At 38.0% G+C, this 20,061-nt stretch overlaps 1 protein-coding gene across 1 annotated transcript in view; it reads right to left on the bottom strand.

Annotated features, from left to right (window-relative positions):
• Positions 1-455: 455 nt before the first annotated feature.
• The window catches only part of LOC140163600 (uncharacterized), a 39,507-nt gene continuing 19,901 nt past the window's right edge, over positions 456-20,061 (bottom strand). Inside the window, exons 7-8 of the mRNA XM_072186915.1 lie at positions 6,448-6,582; positions 456-626 (exon numbers count right to left, since the gene is read on the bottom strand). Coding sequence (XP_072043016.1) covers positions 456-626; positions 6,448-6,582 — 306 coding nt within the window. The remainder of the gene's footprint in view (positions 627-6,447; positions 6,583-20,061) is intronic.

Here is a 20,061-nt window from a genome sequence, read left to right as displayed (position 1 = left end):
CAACTCCCATATCTGTCCATAACTTTGGTCAGTGGAGAGAGCCAGGGGATTTCAAGTGGGTGATTATTGATTGGCAAGTGCCATATTTGGGCATAAGTGCAGTCCACCATTCAATGTGAAGGATGGGCGCGGGCTGGGCTAGACTTTATCGATTGATTTTGCTGGAGTAATTTCCTGTTAACCAGGTTTAAGTACTGCAAAGGTCGAATCATGTTTGCTGTGCAATATAATTGCACTATGTTTGAATTCTTAGGTTTGTGTGTTCAAGCCTTTGAATTTTGTGACCAGATTGCATGTTTTTATCGGCAGTTAGTTCGAACTAAAGGATTTATGATTGTGGTGTTTCACATCTAATAACATGATTATAATCACAAGCAATCAGTGCTGTATTTGTTATGGAATCGGGAGTAGTTCAAGACGAGCGCTAGGCGTAAAAGAAAATCGCAACTTCTCAATTAGATTACTATACTACTAGTTACCTTCGAAAATATTTCCACCGACTCGTTGATGCATTGTTTCGCTTCACCTCGAGCCTCCTCACCGGTACCAGGCTCCTTAGTTCTCATTAAATCCCACTTGAAGCCTAGTCCAGCTGCTAAAACCCGCAAAAGTCGCCCGATTTCAAACTAGGGATTTAAAAGCAGAAGTAGAGAACAAATGAAAATGTTTTTGTTTGTTAATCAAACCACAATTGCAACTCATTTATGTGTTATAGCCTACTATCAATATATTATTTTATCTAGATGGTTATATATAATTGGTTGTACACAGTGATAAAAGTTAAGTAGGCCTATCTATTTGCTTTTGGGTCAAATGCCTACAGAAATTGCGCCGCGCCTATTGAGGTTAAGTTTTTGGCCATACACAATCATGTGGATACGGATCTTGGACATAGAGTTTATGAGTTGCTTCTGGCGATCCCTAAAAATGAGAAAAGTGGAGAAGGAGGGGGAGAGAGGGGGAGGGGAGGAAGAGAGAGGGGTTGGAGAAGAGGAAGGGACAGACAGAAGGGGAAGAGGAGATGCGGAAGAGGGGTGAGAGATTGATGTGATAGAGGGGGTAAAAATTAAAATATTGAACCACATTAACAAGGCCCAATTTGCGGGTTCTCAATATCGTCAACACGGGCACGGGCACGGGCCGCTGAGATTGGTGACATTTTCGGTTATGTGGCATAAGGATACGGTCCCTTTTTATGTGAAAATTGGTATAGCTGGTTATTTTTCACATTTTTCGCAAACTTTTCGGAAATTTGACCCAATTTCGTGAATCTTGAGTCACAATTTTCCGCAAAATTGTCAAATGTTGAGTACCAGGACAAAATTGACAGCAAAAAACTTAATGCGCTAAGCTGCGTATTTGAACAGTTTATCGCTCTCTCTTGCGACAAACCTCTTTTTATTGGCCTATTTTGACCTATACAATACGGGAGTTAAAGGCATAACTGTCAGATGTCAAAGTTTTGGCTCCACGGGGTTAAAAAATAAACGATGCACCGAGATTGATTAAAGGGGTCTCAAAGCATTTCGTTTGGAAAAAACATTTAAACAAAGAATAGTTTGCCATATCTCAGGTGTTTTGTCACCGGCTGGTTATCATCACAAAAAGGTTAACAAGATTCAATGGGTTTTAGCTTTTTTGCCCTGTTACACAGGTATGGACATCTGAGATATGATCAGGTTCAAATGTTTTTCCAAGCGGAATAATTGCCGAAAATGTGGGTACCTTTTCACAATGTTCCCATGTTTACCGTTCGAAGGGCAGGGAAGGGAGAGAGAGGGAAAGGGAAAGAGAAGAGAGAAGGGGTGAAGTCCTGGATGGAGATTGATCTTACCGATCAATCTATCATCTACTTCGACCAGAAGTGCACTGTTCTTCTAGCCCGTTTACAACCAACAATATTGATTATTATCCAAAATAAAAAAAATGTAAATTTGTTCAATTTTTAAAATGATTTATTGCTTGATCACTCACAATAGGTTGTTTACGCTAGAAGTTTGGTTCTTGTATTAAAATACGAAAGTGTTATCAAAGTAACTCAAACGGACTGGGTGTTCGACTTAGTATCCAGCCAATAACACTATACCATGATGGGAGATATTTACGGTTTGAATAGTAATTCATAGTATACACTTGAAACAACAACAGAGGGCAAAAACAAGTTCACTGCATGGCCCGTCAGGCAATGCCTGTGAAAAGATGATGTGGAGGAAGTTAGTTCCTACCCAGCGATAATTACGGATAAATTCACATTATAATTTACTGATTTGTCTTCGTGGATTAAGTAAAGATGTAACGGAAGTGAGATTTGGAAAGAGCAATCAGTGGGTAGATTTTAACGATGGGGCCAAAAAAAGTCGTCTTTGTTTGCCCAGACATGAGGTAGAAAGGAATTGGTAGTGGTAGGTAGGTCGATTTTTTTTAATTTGTTTTTTAGATCTGTACACGTGTTGCAGTAAGTGGGGTACGAGAAGACATACCACATTCAGCCTTACATTTTGTACTTATGTCAAACCAGAGATCCTTTAATATAGAGATAGGACACTCTCTACAAACTGCCTAAACCGTGCTATACCGCAGCTGAAGACAGGCAATTCGCAAGCGTCGTCGCCGGCCAAGTCTTACTACGATCGTGTAATGAGAAGATACCATAGAGTCCTACATAGAGATCTGAGGAAGAGACGGTCCGAATTGACCTAGTGACCTACAATTTATCCGAGAATCACATTTTTAGAGTATAAGTCCGCCCACCGCTGTCAATCATTCTAATGAACAAATAAACAAGCTCTGGCAATGACGTAATCCTAATTATAAATGAGAGAATCACATTGTACATGTACTGTCTGCTGTACCATATGTCTTCCAACAAGTGCCGGAGTGTCGCGGGCCTGGTCAAACTAAAGTTGTTGTTTTTAAACTTCCGTGTTAGGGGTTCGCGCTGGTGAATTGCGATCGCGTAGAAGTTGCAAGGTCGCCTACTACGCGCCGCGCCGAAGACCAATGGGTCAGCCGGCTTGTTGTCAAGTGCGTTGATCAGCCAATCAGCGTGATTGTTTATTGCTTTTGCGTTTACGCTCGTGTACGCGACACGCACAGGCACGACCACAGAAGTTTAGAAAAAAAACTTTAATGTATTTCAACCTTACCATATAAAGTTTAATCTCTTTGACAACAAAATCTGTATAAATGCAGTAAAAATGCCTGCTTGTTTCAAGGGTGACGGGCTGGAAGCATGTAGTACAAAATCCCAGATCATACTTGTCAAGCTTGGTTCTCTATATTGATGTTGATTGATGGTAAAATATTGTTGGGGAGGGCTAAATGGAAAATAAGCTGTGGTTGACAGGAAATATTAACTTTCAAGTGTCATTTGGCATTTTTAAATGAAAAAATAACCTTTTCTTTATTTAAAAAAAAAGTGTTTGAATAACTTTTAGGGTAGGGGAAACTTTGACGAAAATGGTCTAAAATGGGTTAAAAAGTATAAAAAGGCCTAAATGTCTTAAATATCAGGGCGGCTACCATCCCACAGGGGGAGTAAGTGGGGTGGGCAAGTGGGGGGGGTCAAGTGGGGTGAAGATTTCTTACAGCCCCCTCCACCCCCCTGCTCCCCTTGGCTACGCCACCGTGCTCTCAAACAGTTAGATCTGGGTACGTAGGTATTACCCTATCGATAGCCTTGTTTAAAGGTCCACAATCTGGCAGGTTTTTGCAGGAACTAAATACCAACAATTACTAAATGTTTATACTACTAGGATTTGGGCAGGTAACCTTGTCCTTACATATCACGATGTTCTTTTAGATGGTCAGGACCTTGGCGAGTTGGAACATGGATATGTTATACCATAAAATGCTGAGCTTGTGTAACACTTTATGAATAAATCCAGATGTGCTGTTAACCCTTTGTAAGTCGTACTTGACGCTAACACCCCGCCGCCAAGGCCAATACGCGCTAGCGAGCAAGAAACCAACACGGGGATCCCTTGAAATATTTCGGCCTATGTAAGACAGATTCTCCGGCTGATCACGGGACGGTCATTATCCCAAATAACCGGTTATACACGAAGATAGATTATTAAAGTATGAATTTCTGCAGTTGATTCTTTTATTGGACTCTTATTATGAGTTTGAGGGCCACTTTTTGGAAAATTTTAAGAAGTAATAAAGCTTTAATAAACACGTGGAAAAAGGATCGCATTTTCAGCAACGGACGTCGTTTTGGGAATAAGGGGTAAATGTTACAATGTTTTGACATTAATGGTGTGTTTTTGGAACAACGCTCATCGCCATTTAGGCCTAGGGTAATTTTTATGGCCCTTCATTTAACATTGCCCAATTTTTTATGGATTTCGACCCAGAGCGTCCTGCAATATCCGCTTCATTATGATTTTTATATCCTACACCACAGGACCTTGTGACTTTGTATATATCGTCCGTCTGTGGCGTGACTTATATAAAAGACAACTAGCGACCGCAAAGTTGCTACTGCATCGATCTGTGCATCCCTAGCCTCCGGCGATGATCGTGTACAAATTTTTGGTCAATCGATTTCCGATGCACACTGCGATGGCTTTGATAGCGGCTAACCCAAAATGGATCGTTTTCATGTATTTTGCGATGCACTGTGGGTATATTTCCTGTGTCCATCATGGAAGCTATGATTTCCCGATAGCGTTGAAAAAAACCCGATTGAAACCGTCAAATATATGTAGCGCCGTGAAAGGTAAGGAATATTTTGGAAGTAAATCACTACTTTTGAACAAAGAATTGAGGCATGGGGGCATAACCATTAAAACCCATGTGAAAAAAGTGATTTTCACCATCTGTTTACCCTTAGCAACAAGAACTTTCGTGCCTACGGTGTGACACTTTTTGACGCCAATAATTCACTTCAATTTATTATATAATGTATTGATAGACTTTATTAAATAATTAGTGGCACACTATTATGACCATTTTATTTCAAATGTGTGGAAATTTGATAAATAGAATAAAAATTTCAAAGCGAGGGATAACAGTGAAAAACACATACACGCCGCCGATCCTACATCGTTGGTTGGCTGTTCCATTTACTAAACTTACACCTGCTGAAAATATTGCATGTTTGTTAAATGGAGTGTTTTGAACATTGTATTCCCTTTACATAATTTATTATTGCTAATATAAATATGTAAACATTACTTTATTATTTTCATATATCCTTCATTTTCTATGGGGTGTGTGAACCTGGCGGAGGGGGTGGTCGTTCCTTACACCATGCTTGCACACAATTGTATGAACTTCACTTCGCTGCAAAAATGATGCCTACCAAACCTAATACCCTTGAACATAGGCGCTCTGTAGCCAGGTGCACCTGTACGCCCTAACCCCAAACCACCCCTACTCACCACAGCCCCCAAACCATTGCACATCTGAATTACGCGTGGTATAGATGTTAGCAATCAAATAGGACTCGTGATGTTATCATTGGCAAACGGTGTGTGTGGATTGAGCGGAATTAAACCGCAATTCCGGGCCGCAATCAGGTTGGCTCATGAAGAAAACATTTTAAAAGGCATCACATTGAATAAAAGTTCCGTTGTTCATCTGTTTTTGCCAAATATCCTTTATTTATTAGCATGTTGACGTTCTAATATGATTTTCATATTTATATATGTTTAATTATGAAAGAGCAGATTTGTATTCCTCAAATAATTCATGTAGTATATCTTATACAACGTTCTTTCTATGTGTGCATTTTTTATGATTTGGTTGGTACTCTTCATTGCCCTATTGTGGTTATATCTTATCTTTCTTGTTGACTTGTCGCGTAAAGCTGCAATTATTCGACTGAATTAGAAAGTCATCTATAATATCGACAAAATATACATTTCATGGCTTTATTCATGTATTCATTTGTGTATTCATTATGGATTGATTGATTGATTGATTGATTGATTGATTGATTGATTGATGAATGGATTGATTGATTGATTGATTGATTGATCGATCGATTGATTGATTGATTTGTAGGCCATTCTTTCATTAAATAAACATGTTTATATCCGCCCTATTTGACTCATTTTCATAAATGTTCACGGTATGCATGCATGTCGATCCACGTCGGATCGGCCGCAATGTTTGTCATTCAGCGCGGAAGTTCCACGAGCTATTGGTCGAGCTATGAGCCTATGAGTTTTAAAATATTGGACGAGACAGAGTCGAGACTATTATTTTAAAGCTCATAGCCAGACCAATAAATAGTGGGCGTAAAGCATCCCATTTTTTCATTATTATGTTTGGATCCACTATTTTCACAAATATGGATTCATCAAAACATAATAATGTAATAAAGTGTGGCATTGATGCTTGGCCCAAAAAATACCATGCTACTTTATAATTGGTGAAACCGAATATCAACATCAAAAAAGAAAACAGAATAAGATAATGAGATATTGAAGCACCTACTTTGTTGTCATCTTGATTGACGTCACCCTTCACCATCACATCACGTCGTATTTCAAGTCCTTTCCTGGCATAGTCAATTTGGTTCTTAATATGTTCTGGATCCAAATCCTCTATGTATGGGACAGCATTCAGCATCTAACCAAAAGTGTATGACAATACCATTAAAAGATGAAGACTAGTAAGTACTGTTAGCATAAGGTGTCACAAAAATGGTGAAATAGTATTAGTAAAATTTCTATAAGTTTAAAGCCGAAACAATGAGGTATAAAAAATGAAAAGAAAAAAAAATACATTCATTACCTCATGAATACGCGATGTGTTTAATCCAATCACAGATAATAACTTTTAAAAACGCGGACGCAAATGCAGGTTATTGGGAAAAGTATAATGACGCGTCTCGTGACGTAGCTAAAAGTGCGTTTTACAATGACCGTGTTGCGTGACGTGTCATGCATTCGAACAATTTACGCGGACGATGGCCGCCGTATTTGGACATCGAATGATTGCGCGCTAGTGTGATTGTTCGCTAGCGGTATTTTCTTAATCGGCTATTCGATTTTTTTTTACGTGGAAAACAAAAGATACAGTTAAAATTGTGTTTTAAGAAGAAGTTTTAAAAGAACAAAATATGACGCAAATTGAATTTTAAAAAAGTGAAAAGTGACGGTTATGAACATATCCCTAGGGGCTGCGCCCATCTGGAAATTCCTCGGTTCCAAAGCACAATCTTTAGATTATTTCTCAATACCCTCAAAACAACTGATGCGCAGTCATTAACCTCTAAAATATTGTTCCGTTTCCTATAAAATAACACATTTGGCTGATAGGCGACTTCGATAATTAAGAACATGATGCATTGTGGGAAACATGGTGGGGATACCATAACCAGTTCAGAACTCATGGTCGGAGAGCAAGTCGCAGGCAAAGAAAATTCAAACTGTAATTTTTTTGTGATCCGTAATTTCGCTGTGATTCCTTTATCATACTATGAGTGACTATGTCCATCATTCTGCAGGCGCGTAGCGACCACTTTCGGATTGGTGGGATCACCAAGTATGAAAAGTAGGAAACGCATTATTATTATGGAACGCGAAGAGGCCATCTCGGAGCGCTTGCGCGACGCATTGGGGTGTCTGAGGGGGGTGTGCCCCATTAGTATTGGGAAATTTTTGAAAATGAAGGTCCAATTGGACTATTTGGTTGATCTTTTTTACACTATTTGTGTACACAATTTCGTTTGAAAAATGGACAATTTTTCCAAGAAAACAATTCCACACTGAAATGCTATCGACAAGATCCTATCCCTATCTGCTGCTGAGCAAATAATAGGCTACCTTTCAGAAGTAATAACTGTAACAAGTTGCTCGTCAAATCAGCCGTTGTTTAGGTCAAAAAATCCCTAAATAATAATGGGTAAGGTTTTCAGAGACGGTGAGAGACGCAACTAATACCCCGGCCTACTATAAAAATCATGCTTGTCTGCAAACTTTAATTCGCGCACTTTTCGCAGGAAAACACCCCTTTTTTTAGCGATTTTCCGAATTTTTTCCCTTCAAAAATGGCCCTTTCTGGTCAAAACGCGAAGGATATTCAAAGATGCCTTTTTTGTTGTTGTTGTTGTTGACAGAAACGCGTAGGCCAATATGCCTACGACAAGTCCCGAGGCCTAAAGTTTTTGTTTCCCAAAATAAGAATTTCGAGCAATATTCTGAGAAAAATTAATAATTGAATATTATTTTGTCTTTTTTTTTTTCCTTTTCAACAAAATATTGGTCGGATCAATCCCTCTGATCCGAACCGTGGCTACGCGCCTAGGATAGATATATCGTTTAAGATTTGCGTGTGTGGCCAGTGTATGTACATTGAAGTAATTAATTTGTCCTTAAATTAAGTATTAAAGGTCCGTAACCCGATCGACAACATCATCCCCCCGATTTTTTTCATTGGCCATGAGTTTTTGGTATCACACAATAGATAATATTTTTCTCATTACTATCCTGAAATTTGACACTCACGGTCGATGTATTTCCGGAGAATTCACGCAAAACATGCTCAATTACAGGCTACCAGTTGTATACCACTTCGGACTTCTGGGCAGGCATTATTATGAATGAAATCGTAATATTCAGTCTCCTCAACAGCTAGTTTGGTTTCGCGTCATTCACATTGTATGAAAAGAGCGAACCGCAATAACTGCTAAAGAGACTTCAGATCGACAACGATAAAGTTTTAAAACTTCCAACGTATTGGACGTTTGAACATGTATGTGTTACTGACAAAAGTACATCTGTTCAGTTTGTTGCTGTCTATCGCCCCTACCCCTCCTCTGCAAATCGTCTGACAACAGGCCAATTCCTATTGGAATTTGAAAAATTTCTTGATGAAATTTGTATAATACCTGGTCAACTTGTCATTCTGGGCGATTTAACATTCATGTTGACGTTCAGGACCAATGGGACACAAAACGATTTCAATCTAGTTTGTCTATGTATGGCTTTCAGCAACACATCTCTGGCCCTACTCATATACACGGGCACACTCTCGACTTGGTAATTTCCAGGCTTGATGATGACATTATTCAGGACACTTACACCGATCCATTGTTCTATTCAGATCACAATATCATCATGTGCACTGTTCAATATGAAAAACCGCAGCCTATGAAGGTGACTAAAACATCGCGTGAATATCGAAAACTTGATATGTAACTGTTTGGCGAATGTCTTGATGATCGTCTTCGCGCAATACCTTCAGACTGTAACGATCCTGATACATTATGCGATATGTATGAATCAATTATGTTATCTGTTCTTGATGAACTCTGTCCTGCTGTCACGAAAGAACGCGTGGTAAAGGCTAGGCTTCCATGGTATAGCGACAACATCCCCCAGGAACGACGCGTCAGAAGACGCCTGGAACGCAGATGGCGCAAGACTCGCTCTGTTATAGACTATGATGCACTGCTCGATCAGAAAGACAAAGTTAATAAACTCATTGTTCAATCTAAGCAGCAATTCTTCACTGAAAAGTTTCTTAGTTCAAATACTAAAGATATGTTCAAGACATTGAATGGTATTTTAAACACATCCTCGTGACACTCGTGTCTTGCCGAATGCAGACTCTAACACTGATCTTGTTAATGACTTTTTGTCATTCTTTGTTGAAAAAGTTGAAACAATTAGATCTAACAACACTGCCACAACTGAGAGTGTTGTGGTTAACAAAGTTTGTGAAAGTAATATGTCTGGTTTTGAATCACTTTCAACTTCTAGTGTTTCTGAAATTATATGTCAAATGTCTAACAAATCATGCTCTTTGGACACTCTTCCATCGTGGCTTATAAAACAAAATTTACCACACTTGTTACCCATCATCACAAGAATTGTTAACGCATCTCTTGTGTCAGGTGTTTTCCCAGAGACATTAAAACACTCTATAATCACTCCTGTCCTGAAAAAGACCAATATGTGACGTGTCATGTCAAAAGGAGACACTTTTGGGCAGGGTATCAATTTTGAGGTTTTTACATATCTTAAATAAAGATATATTTTGCTCCACAACGCCGTTTTCCCCAATGAAATCGGACATTCCTAAGCAAAGATATCGAGTTCGTAAGTTATGGTATTATAAAATTGGAAATTGAGATATCGGCCTTTAAAAGTATTATTGACAATGTTGAGAGTAGGAAATACCTTGAAAAATGTCTCAAAAAATACAAGATGCCAGTTATATTCCGGTCTGAAACGATCAGACAATATTTTAAACATTAATAACATCACAAATTTGCAGCAAACCCAAATTGTGAAAAATCACCCCCGGACAGATATTTGGCTATTTCTCCATTTACGATCCTGCCCAAAAGTGTCTCCTTTTGACATGACACGTCACATATGGACCCAAATGCCCTGAAGAGTTATCGTCCGGTTGCAAACATCAAGTGTATTGCCAAAGTTATTGAGAAGGCCGCGTCGTGTCAAGTAATTGAGTATGTTGGCCATAACAAACTTGGAGAGACTTTCCAATCTGCTTATAAAGCTCATCACTCCACTGAGACCGCTCTTCTCCATGTTAAAATTGACATCCTTCAGTCAATGGATGCCAACAAGGCTATTCTGCTTGTATTGCTTGACATTTTGTTAAATAGATTCGAAGGTCGTTTTGGTATCGCCGGGTCTGCCTTAGATTGGTTCAAATCGTACCTTGAAGATCGTAGAACAAGAGTGATGATTAACAGTGTTATGTCAGATCAGCATGGTTTCAATTATTCTGTTCCACAGGGCTCCATTGTAGGACCACAGTGTTTTATCATGTATGTACATCCTGTTGGTGACATAATTAGGGAGCATAATGTCAAATTTCACTCGTATGCTGATGATACACAATTATTTTGTGAGTTTGACCCTAAGGTTCCTGGAGATTGTGACCGTGCTCTTGGTGTACTCTCTAACTGTATATCCAAGATAAACGCCTGGATGTATCAAAACAAGCTGCAACTTAATCAAGCCAAAAGTGAGTTTATGGTAATCGCCTCACCAAGAATATTGAGTACATTGCCAGTTATTCAAATGGAGCTCGGTAACATAACCATTCAAACTACCTCCTCTGTAAAAAAATCTAGGCGTCATATTTGATTCCGCCATGAATAATTCCGACCAGATCAGTGGTCTGTGTAGGAGCGTAAATTATCATATTCGTAATTTATGGAGAATAAGAAGGTTTATTACACAAGAAGCCTGTCATCACGCTGTACGATCTTTGGTCCTGTCCCGAATAGACTATGCCAATTCGTTACTTTTTGGCGCCAAGGAAGTCGACCTCAAACGTATTCAGCGCCTGCAGAATAAGGCTGCGCGGTTGGTATTTGCTTGTGGACGGGACCAAAGTTCGTCACAGCTTCTGTGTACTCTTCATTGGCTTCCGGTTAAGGACAGAATTAAGTACAAGAGTCTGTTATATATCTATAAATGTCTTCATGATCTAGCACCTAGCTATCTTACCAATGATCTTGTTTTGTACAATGTTTCAGATGGCAATGATGACTACATCCTCTGATGTTACCAGGCTTGTTGTTCCACGCTCGAGGCGTACGGCTGGTGACAAAGCATTTTACGTGGTTGGCCCATGTCTTTGGAACCAGCTTCCTGTTAGCATCAGAGAGACGGCGTCCGTCCACATCTTCAAACGCCATCTGAAAACCCATTTATTCCCTAAAGTTTAAGGATTTGTTTATTTGTGCTTCTTTTTGATTTTTGCTTCTTGGTTTGTTTGTAATTTTGTATTATTGTAAGGCGCTGTGATCGCTGTAGAGCGCCGTATAAGTATTTGTTAATAATAATAATAATAATAATTGGGAGCTGCCTCCGTGGCGCAGTTGGTTAGCGCATTGTTTTTTTGTACGAGAGGTCCCCAGTTCAAAAGCGGGTAGTGAGAGGTTTCTTTTTCTGCTCAATTTTTTGAACCCAAACTTTTTACATTCATTTGAAATGTACATATTGCAAGGGGAAATATATTTTTTTTCTTTTTTTTTTCTGAACCGGTTTAAAGAAAAAGAGTTTCAAAATGTTCCGTTCAATACGGGCATTTCCACTTCCAGCATCATGTGTCGTCAAGGCATTTCAGTTTGCTTTGCTATATTGAGCTCTATTGCCATTATGCCATAATTTATACACAAAAATCTATCGTGAACGATATACAGACGAACATGAAGAACTGGTTGTGGGGAAAACGTCACCAGTGCAACTGCAACCACGCACGCACGGCACATGACGAACATAATTGCGGCACATGTTGTTGCTTGCCTTCCCATAATGCAATTCACGCATACCAAGTATTTTTTGCTATTTATTCGCATTTACGCAGAAAAATCTCTCGTTTTTTTCACAAAGCTGCATAAAGGGGACAATATTTGATATTATATGTAATTTTAAAGACAATCCATATCCAAAACCAATAGAGTTACCCGCCATTAATCCCGGCATTTGTTTTTTGACCAATCCACTCGCGCAAGGTTTGCAAGTTATGTAAACGTTTCATCCGTGAATAAAACTCCAGGCTATTGTTGTTTGTTGTTGTTGTTGTTTTGTTTTGTTTTGTTTTGTTTTGTTTTTTGTTGCAAATTCCTGACTATAATAGGGCCTATAGATTAGTAAATCCACTTTTGAAACGATTTACAAAAGTGTCGACCAAATGCATGAAATACTTTGTAAATCTGAATAGGAGACACAAAGGTGCATGTTGACCAGGTCTTACGTCAGTGGAATTACAAATTACAAAAACCAAAACGAAAATCAAACATTTGACACTACTAAACGACTATTTTCAAAATTGTGACTTTACTTTACTAAAATCAAGTCCAGGTACTATATTTAGGGACAAATTTAGGACAAAATGAAATCGTGATTTTCTTTGTTTTACGTCACTTATTCGGAATGAATATCAATCAGTAAATGTTGTGTTAATTAAAGACGTGACGGAAGTAAGAGTTTGAAAGACCAAACAGTGGGTGGAATTTAGAGGTGGTTGAACCCAAGACCTCTGTAAAGCTAGACACGTATTGCCATGTCTCAGGGACATTTTGGTTCAAAATATTTTTATTGACCGTGTATGCGAAAAGAGTATAGCTTACTTAAATGTGATGAATGTACTTTAATTAGCACTGAGTAAGGTCGTACTTCCATTTTTGTTTTTCTGTGGTTTACTTATCATTTTGCATGGTGCAGCTCTGCAGACAATGGACAATCTACATGCAGAATTCCTAGTTAGTTTTGTCCTGAAGAAGCTAGAGCTAATCCTGACGAAATCAAAGCTAATACTGACGAAATCAAAGCTAATACTGACGAAATCAAACCTAATCCTGACGAAAGTTTGACAGACAAGTATACAGGTTGTATCAAACAGATTGTTCTCCATCCGTTTGTTTCCCGCTTCTCTCAAACGCACCTTTAAATACAACAATGATTTTGCTACGGGGTAAATGTATTTGTTCCAGAAATCGAGCATGCTGATTTCGAATCTGAAATCTATCCATCACGTGAGGAATGTAAGATATAATATATGTAAGGCTTCTGACAAAAATGGGCTTTGTTTATCCCCAACTTAACGTCTTTCCACCTAATAAGGGTGCTGTAAGTGATGAGTATGGTGAAAAATTCCATCAAGACATTTCAGTGATATATAGAAACTAAGTATCAAGGACGGTTTATTCCAAAAATGATGACGGATATGTTTTATGTCTTTTTATATAGCATTCTTAGTAAAAAGTCTTGAACGTCTGACGTACTGGGTAAATTCTGACTTCATATGTGAAATCAACGGCCATAATTTAGCCAAGAACACATGGATTTTTTTCAGTAACAGATAAAAAGCTTTCATTTGTTGTCCAGTGATATCCATTGGAAATGACCAGTCTTTATGCTTAATTTCATGTGTGCATGTTTGGTCATTTCAAGTAGATCAAATTGTGATTTGGGAAGAGGCAGGCATTTCAAAAACGAAAGGAGAAGCGGTGGATAACAATGTACTTATCTAACGGCAAACCAATAAAACCCTCAATCTGTAGCTTGAATAGTGAATGAATACTCGTCGTAAAAGCCTACCGAGTAACATATCGATCAAATGTATTGATTGTTTGAAAAGTTAAGGATGTCAATATTTATTGATCAAATTTATTGGTAAATTCTATAAATTAGATTTGACCATTTGGGAGGTGAGTAAATGTATTTTTATCATTGACATTGTAGTTATAGTTGTAGTTATAGTTGTAATCACATTTTTATAATCATTTATAATTGTAGTTGGATTATAGTTGCATTTATAGTTGCAGTTAGAATTGTAGCTGGATTGAGAGTTATAATTAGAGAGTTATAGTTGAGTCTAGAGTTATAGTTGAGTTTATAGTTACTTTATAGTAGTTGTAGGTTTAGAGTTAGGGTTGAATATTTCACAAATGCTACATATGATCACAGAAGTAAGAAATCTTTCATGATGATCAGGTATTAAACCTAGTACATTCAAAACCTAGGTCTATAGATTCAAATCTTCTTAGACTATACTCCAACATCAGATACTCTCTTTTTCTGGAAGACCTGGGTAAATTACTTGAGGGCACAACAAAGGGGAATTAGTTTTATGGCCATATTAAAAGTTTCACTGTGGGAGACTATTAGCATGATTAGTAGTTGTGAAAACAGACCCTGGACATAAATTCCATGATCTGTGCTGTGACTTGGTATAGATCTGATCACCTACCATGCCTATACTGCTAAAATAGTCATGATAGTGGGGTGGGTGTAACATAACAATGCGGTACTTAATAACATAATTAGTGCAAATTGCACTCTATTAGTTTAATTAGTGTTCAGTGGTGTAGTTCAGGGGTTGTGGTGCCCAGGGGCCAATGATACATAATGGTGCCCCTTTTTTTTTTTTTGCATCAGGCCCCCCCTTACAAGTGTTTGTGAACGGTCCCTAAATAAATTTTGGTGGGTATGCTCCCCCGAAATTTTGATGTGGTGGGTCTTTGGGAGCTGACTGCGTACCGATAAAAGGGGTCTTTTTTTTTTTGGGGGGGCACATCAAAAATTTTGGTGGGTATGCTCCCCCGAAATGTTGAGGTGGTGGGTCTTTGGGAGCTGACTGCGTACCGATAAAAGGGGGTCTTTTTTTTTTGGGGGGGGCAGATCAAAAAATTTTGGTGGGTATGCTCACCCGAAATTTTGAGGTGGTGGGTCTTTGGGAGCTGACTGCGTACCGATAAAAGGGGGTCTTTTGGAGCTGCGAACAAGTAAAACAGGGACTTTTGGAGCTGCGAACAGTCCAAATCAAGGGTCTATCTTGGCTTTCTGGTTGAAAATCGCCTGAAAAAAACCTTTCAGAGCTGAAATTATCAAAATCAAGGGTCTTTCGGAGTTCTATTTTGGTCAAATATAGGGGGTCTTTCGGAGCTGCGAAATCCAAAAAGGGGGGTCTCTCCGGGGAGCATACCCCCCCCCCCTGGGACCAGCCTCTCCCACTCCCCATTACTGCTGATGCTGGTATGCCTCTGCTCTTCTGGGTCTTTGAATTGATGAAGGATCATGCTATAAAAATGAATTAAGTCATGAAGTGACATGAGCTATCTATAAATTGCATAATGGGTTGCTGTTTTGGCCATGATTTGATTTGACCACCCAGAGGCTTTCATTTCCTGCTTAACATCATCAACACATTGGCCCCTCACTGTGTGTCTCAACTCCAAGCATGAAGTTATAGAACTCCCAGGACCCCAGTTTAGTATCTTTGTTTACCTTGACAAAAAAGACTCATGTAACATTTCACAGTGAACCAAGGGCTTCATCATATTGAAAAAAATGCAGAATTATGAACAATGCCAAAGGGATTGAGGCTAATTGTTATAATTGGTTGGTTAGACCTGTATACATGGTATACAGGTATCAAAGGACACCATTTCATCAGTTGTGGTCCTGTAGTAAGGATCTTCACATTTACATCAAGATACTAGTAATAGTATATGGCGACGACACAAGTAGATGCATTATGGGCAAGAGTTCCAACAATGCATTATGGGAAAGCATTCCAATACAATCTACAGCATTGCATTATGGGAAGACATTCCGCTACATAGTATGGGTATAGCACAAAGTTTCAACAATGCATTTTGGGAAACTATATATCATAGTTTCAACAATGCATTATGGGAAAGCATTCCAGTACAGGGTACGGAATGCAATATGGAAGGCATTTGACTACAGGTATAGCATAGTATCAACAATGCATTATGGGAAGCTATGGCATTTCATCAATACTTTGTATGGGAATATAAGGTACAGCTGATGCATGTAGGCCTATTTAACATGACAATAACATGGTTTTTAAATGCATTATGGGCAAGAGTTCCAACAATGCATTATGGGCAAGAGTTCCAACAATACATTATGGGAAAGCATTCAAATACTATCTACAGCAATGCATTTATATGAGTATAGGTATAGCATATAGTTTCAACAATGCATTATGGGAAAGCATTCCAGTACAGGGTATGGAATGCAATATGGAAGGCATTTGACTACAGGTATAGCATAGTATCAACAATGCATTATGGGAAGCTATGGCATTTCATCAATACTTTGTATGGGAATATAAGGTAGGCCTACAGCTGATGCATGTAGGCCTATTTAACATGACAATAACATGGTTTTAAAAATGCATTATGGGCAAGAATTCCAACAATGCATTATGGGAAAGCATTCCAATACAATCTACAGCAATGTATTATGGGAAGACATTCTGCTACAGAGTATAGGTATAGCATATAGTTTCAACAATGCATTATGGGAAGCTATGGCATAATTTCAACAATTAATGGTACAGAGAATGTCTTTAGTTATATAACTCGATCTAGCCAACTATAAACTCAACTATAATTCCAACTACAACTATAAACTCAACTATAATTCCAACTATAACTATAAACTCAACTATAATTCCAACTACAACTATAAACTCAACTATAATTACAACTACAACTATAAACTCAACTATAATTCCAACTATAACTACAACTACAACTATAACTACAACTATAAACTACAACTACAACTATAAACTATAAAATGTTAACACTCTTGGGAGGTTATCTTAATGATAACGTTAATGTAATGTGTGCCTACCCAGCAAACACAATTTTTTTAGAGAAAATGTTTAAATGTCGGTTTATGACATAAAGGGTATAAAGGAATATAACAGGTTTTAATTACATTCAAAATTAATTACATTCACAAACATTTTTAAAACAATCTAACATAATTTAATTCAAGTGTTGACAAACTATTTTACAAAATGTTGCCAAACAATATTTCATAATAACATTTTGACAACTTGTTGTAGTGCTTTTTCATAATTATAAAACGTTTTAAGAACGTTTGATGACCTTTATATATATAAATATCCCGACATTTAAATGTTATTAGAACGTTTTGGCCAAAACCAAAACATGTTTATCATCTTTATAACACGTTTATAACATTTTAAAAACATTTTTGTGTTTAATGGAGTACTTCGTCGCTACGCCCTTTTGTTTACGTTAACCAAAAGTATCGCTTGGTCATTCACATTTGTTACCATGGGAAATGCTAGTAGGATATTGATGCTTCGGATGGATTATTTTCCCACTCTCTCACCCAATTATATAAGCTGAACTACACAAAAAAATAGGCGCGAATCCGCTGCATTTATGTATAAAAGTTATTGTATCAATCGGATGCACACTTGGTTTGCACTTCCCTGGTTCCATATAATACAATTTGGAAATACACGCATAGCAGCTATAGTGAAAACATAGTCTACATGACTTGGAATGAGACTGTCATGACTCGACTGTGGTAGACCAGTGGTTACTTTGGGTAGACAGGATCTTGGACATTGCCGGATCTTGGATCAATAATTGAGAGCCTCCAAGGAATCTCATCAGAAATTCAGCCAATTAAGATCCCCAGGCTTAGTTAAAGCCATATTATAACATTTTCAAACAAAATAGATTAGCATTTCTTTGCCTTAAAATGTTAGCTTTTACTGTCAGATATATCCCCTTTTATTTTTGAGCCGAACAACTACGGCAAAGCAAAGAAAATTGGTATTTACTACAAGCGCACATGTCGCCAATACGTACCACTCCTTCGGTCATGTTATAGTACGACCTTTTGTTGTGCATATCACCGTCCCGCACGCCGTGTACGTACTGTGTGTTATGAACATCGTGTATGCGTTCGACTAATAATTCCATCGTAATAATAAAGCGCCGGTTCCGGCGTTTTATTCAAAATCTCGGATTTTGACAAAACTACAGCACCTAGAGTCTTGATTTTTGCAGGCTATTATTGGTTTAATAAAGTACAATTTAATCGTGTAAAAAACGAATTAAAAAAATTCAGTGAGGGCGTCCGCCTCAGCAAATGATATAATATGGCCTTAAGTAACCTTGCAAAAGGAAATATTTGTAGTGATTTTAAGTTTAATTCTTATATGATCTTATATTATATCTTGATTAACAGCCATACCGCACTAATTTATAAATAATCATAAGCTGTTTGATATCACAAAAAGTGTTTTCGTGTGTTTGGTGTTAAAGTGAATTCGCCAGCAGGTGATTTTGGCCTGGGTCTTATATCTTTACAAATTTGGTCAATGAATTACCTTTTGGTACCTTTACTGGCTATTAATAGATGGGGAGTATTGGTTTCTTATAAGGAATATATATTTTGGTACAGTCCTGATTTAATACGAAGATGGGATTATTTACTATGATTAAAACGTGGGTCTAATTTTAAGATAATTATAAGTTCGTACCTTACTGGCTATCTACTAGTACTAATCAATTTCTAACAAATTCAATGGAAATTCAAGTGAACAAACAAAAGTGTAATTAAATTTTAAAACTTATTGATTAGATTTGATTATTAAGGTTACACTGCAAATATTGTGTCTTGCCAAGAGACATGTCTTTTAGCAATTATGTCTTAATTTAGCGTCTTCACGGGTATAACTGTCTTGAGGTTAGTCCAGACTTCATGTAGGCCTCGAATATAGGGTCCATGACCACAACTTATACGTTCCCCCGTAATACCTTTTAAACTAAGTCGACAAATATTTTACGAATTGTAAAAATGTAAAAAGCTATGTATAGCCCTATTTGTTTTACACATGTGGACCAATTTATAGCATCACACATCATTGCATTCAGTCACAAGGGTTAATTGTGTAAGAAAAGAGGCCGTTTTAAAAGTTGCACCTGAGTCCATAGCCGTCAGGTTTTCTTTAACAAACACATGGATAGGCCTGGCCTTCTGCGTTGTTTGTGAATTGACTCCAATTCAGGTGCAACTTTTAACACCGTTTAAAACAATCTTTTTACATGGTTAACCATTGTGACTTAACGCAATGACGCAATGACCAGGGGGGTGCGGGGGGGACGCCACCCCCCCCCCCCCCCCCCATTTGCAAAAGTTTATAAAAAGTCCACAAAATTAAGGATTTGCGAGCGTAGCGATCAAAAAAAATGATTTTTAAGCTTTTTTGGTCAAAAAAGGTTTGAATTTGGGGAAGAAAGTCCACTTTTCACAGAATTGCCCCCCCCCCCTTGGAAAAAAATCCACTTTTTCAAAATCAGCACCCCCCCCCACAAAAAAAAAAATCCTGGCTACGTGCCTGCGTATGACGCTATAATTTGGACTATATCTGTAAAACAAATAGGGCTAATACATATACCTTTTTACATGTTCGATTTATTTTAAAAAGTATGTAGAGGGGAACTTATAAGTTGTGAACCAAATGAGTCGTGTCTAGTTTCAACAAAACCATTTAGGCATGGATACACTCATAGAAATTGTTCGTTGGCATTACTCAGTAAGTTGATGTAAGTCGTTGCGTCAACTTTCCGAGTAATGCCAACACGTACAATTTTGAGTAACGCTGACTCGATATCATATCTGCATATTCAAACAACATTTTTTCAATATTCTTTAATGCTCGCAGCATAGTAAGCAAACTGCAAGAGTTTCACGCTCTTTTGGATTTCGAAAATCCTCATGTTGTGGCCGTAAATGAAACTTTTTAGGCGAG

Source organism: Amphiura filiformis, chromosome 11 (genome assembly GCF_039555335.1).
Source record: "Amphiura filiformis chromosome 11, Afil_fr2py, whole genome shotgun sequence".
Classification (NCBI taxonomy): domain Eukaryota; kingdom Metazoa; phylum Echinodermata; class Ophiuroidea; order Amphilepidida; family Amphiuridae; genus Amphiura; species Amphiura filiformis.
The sequence above is the reverse complement of the archived record's forward strand: the minus strand, read 5'-3'. Positions and strand labels throughout refer to the sequence as shown.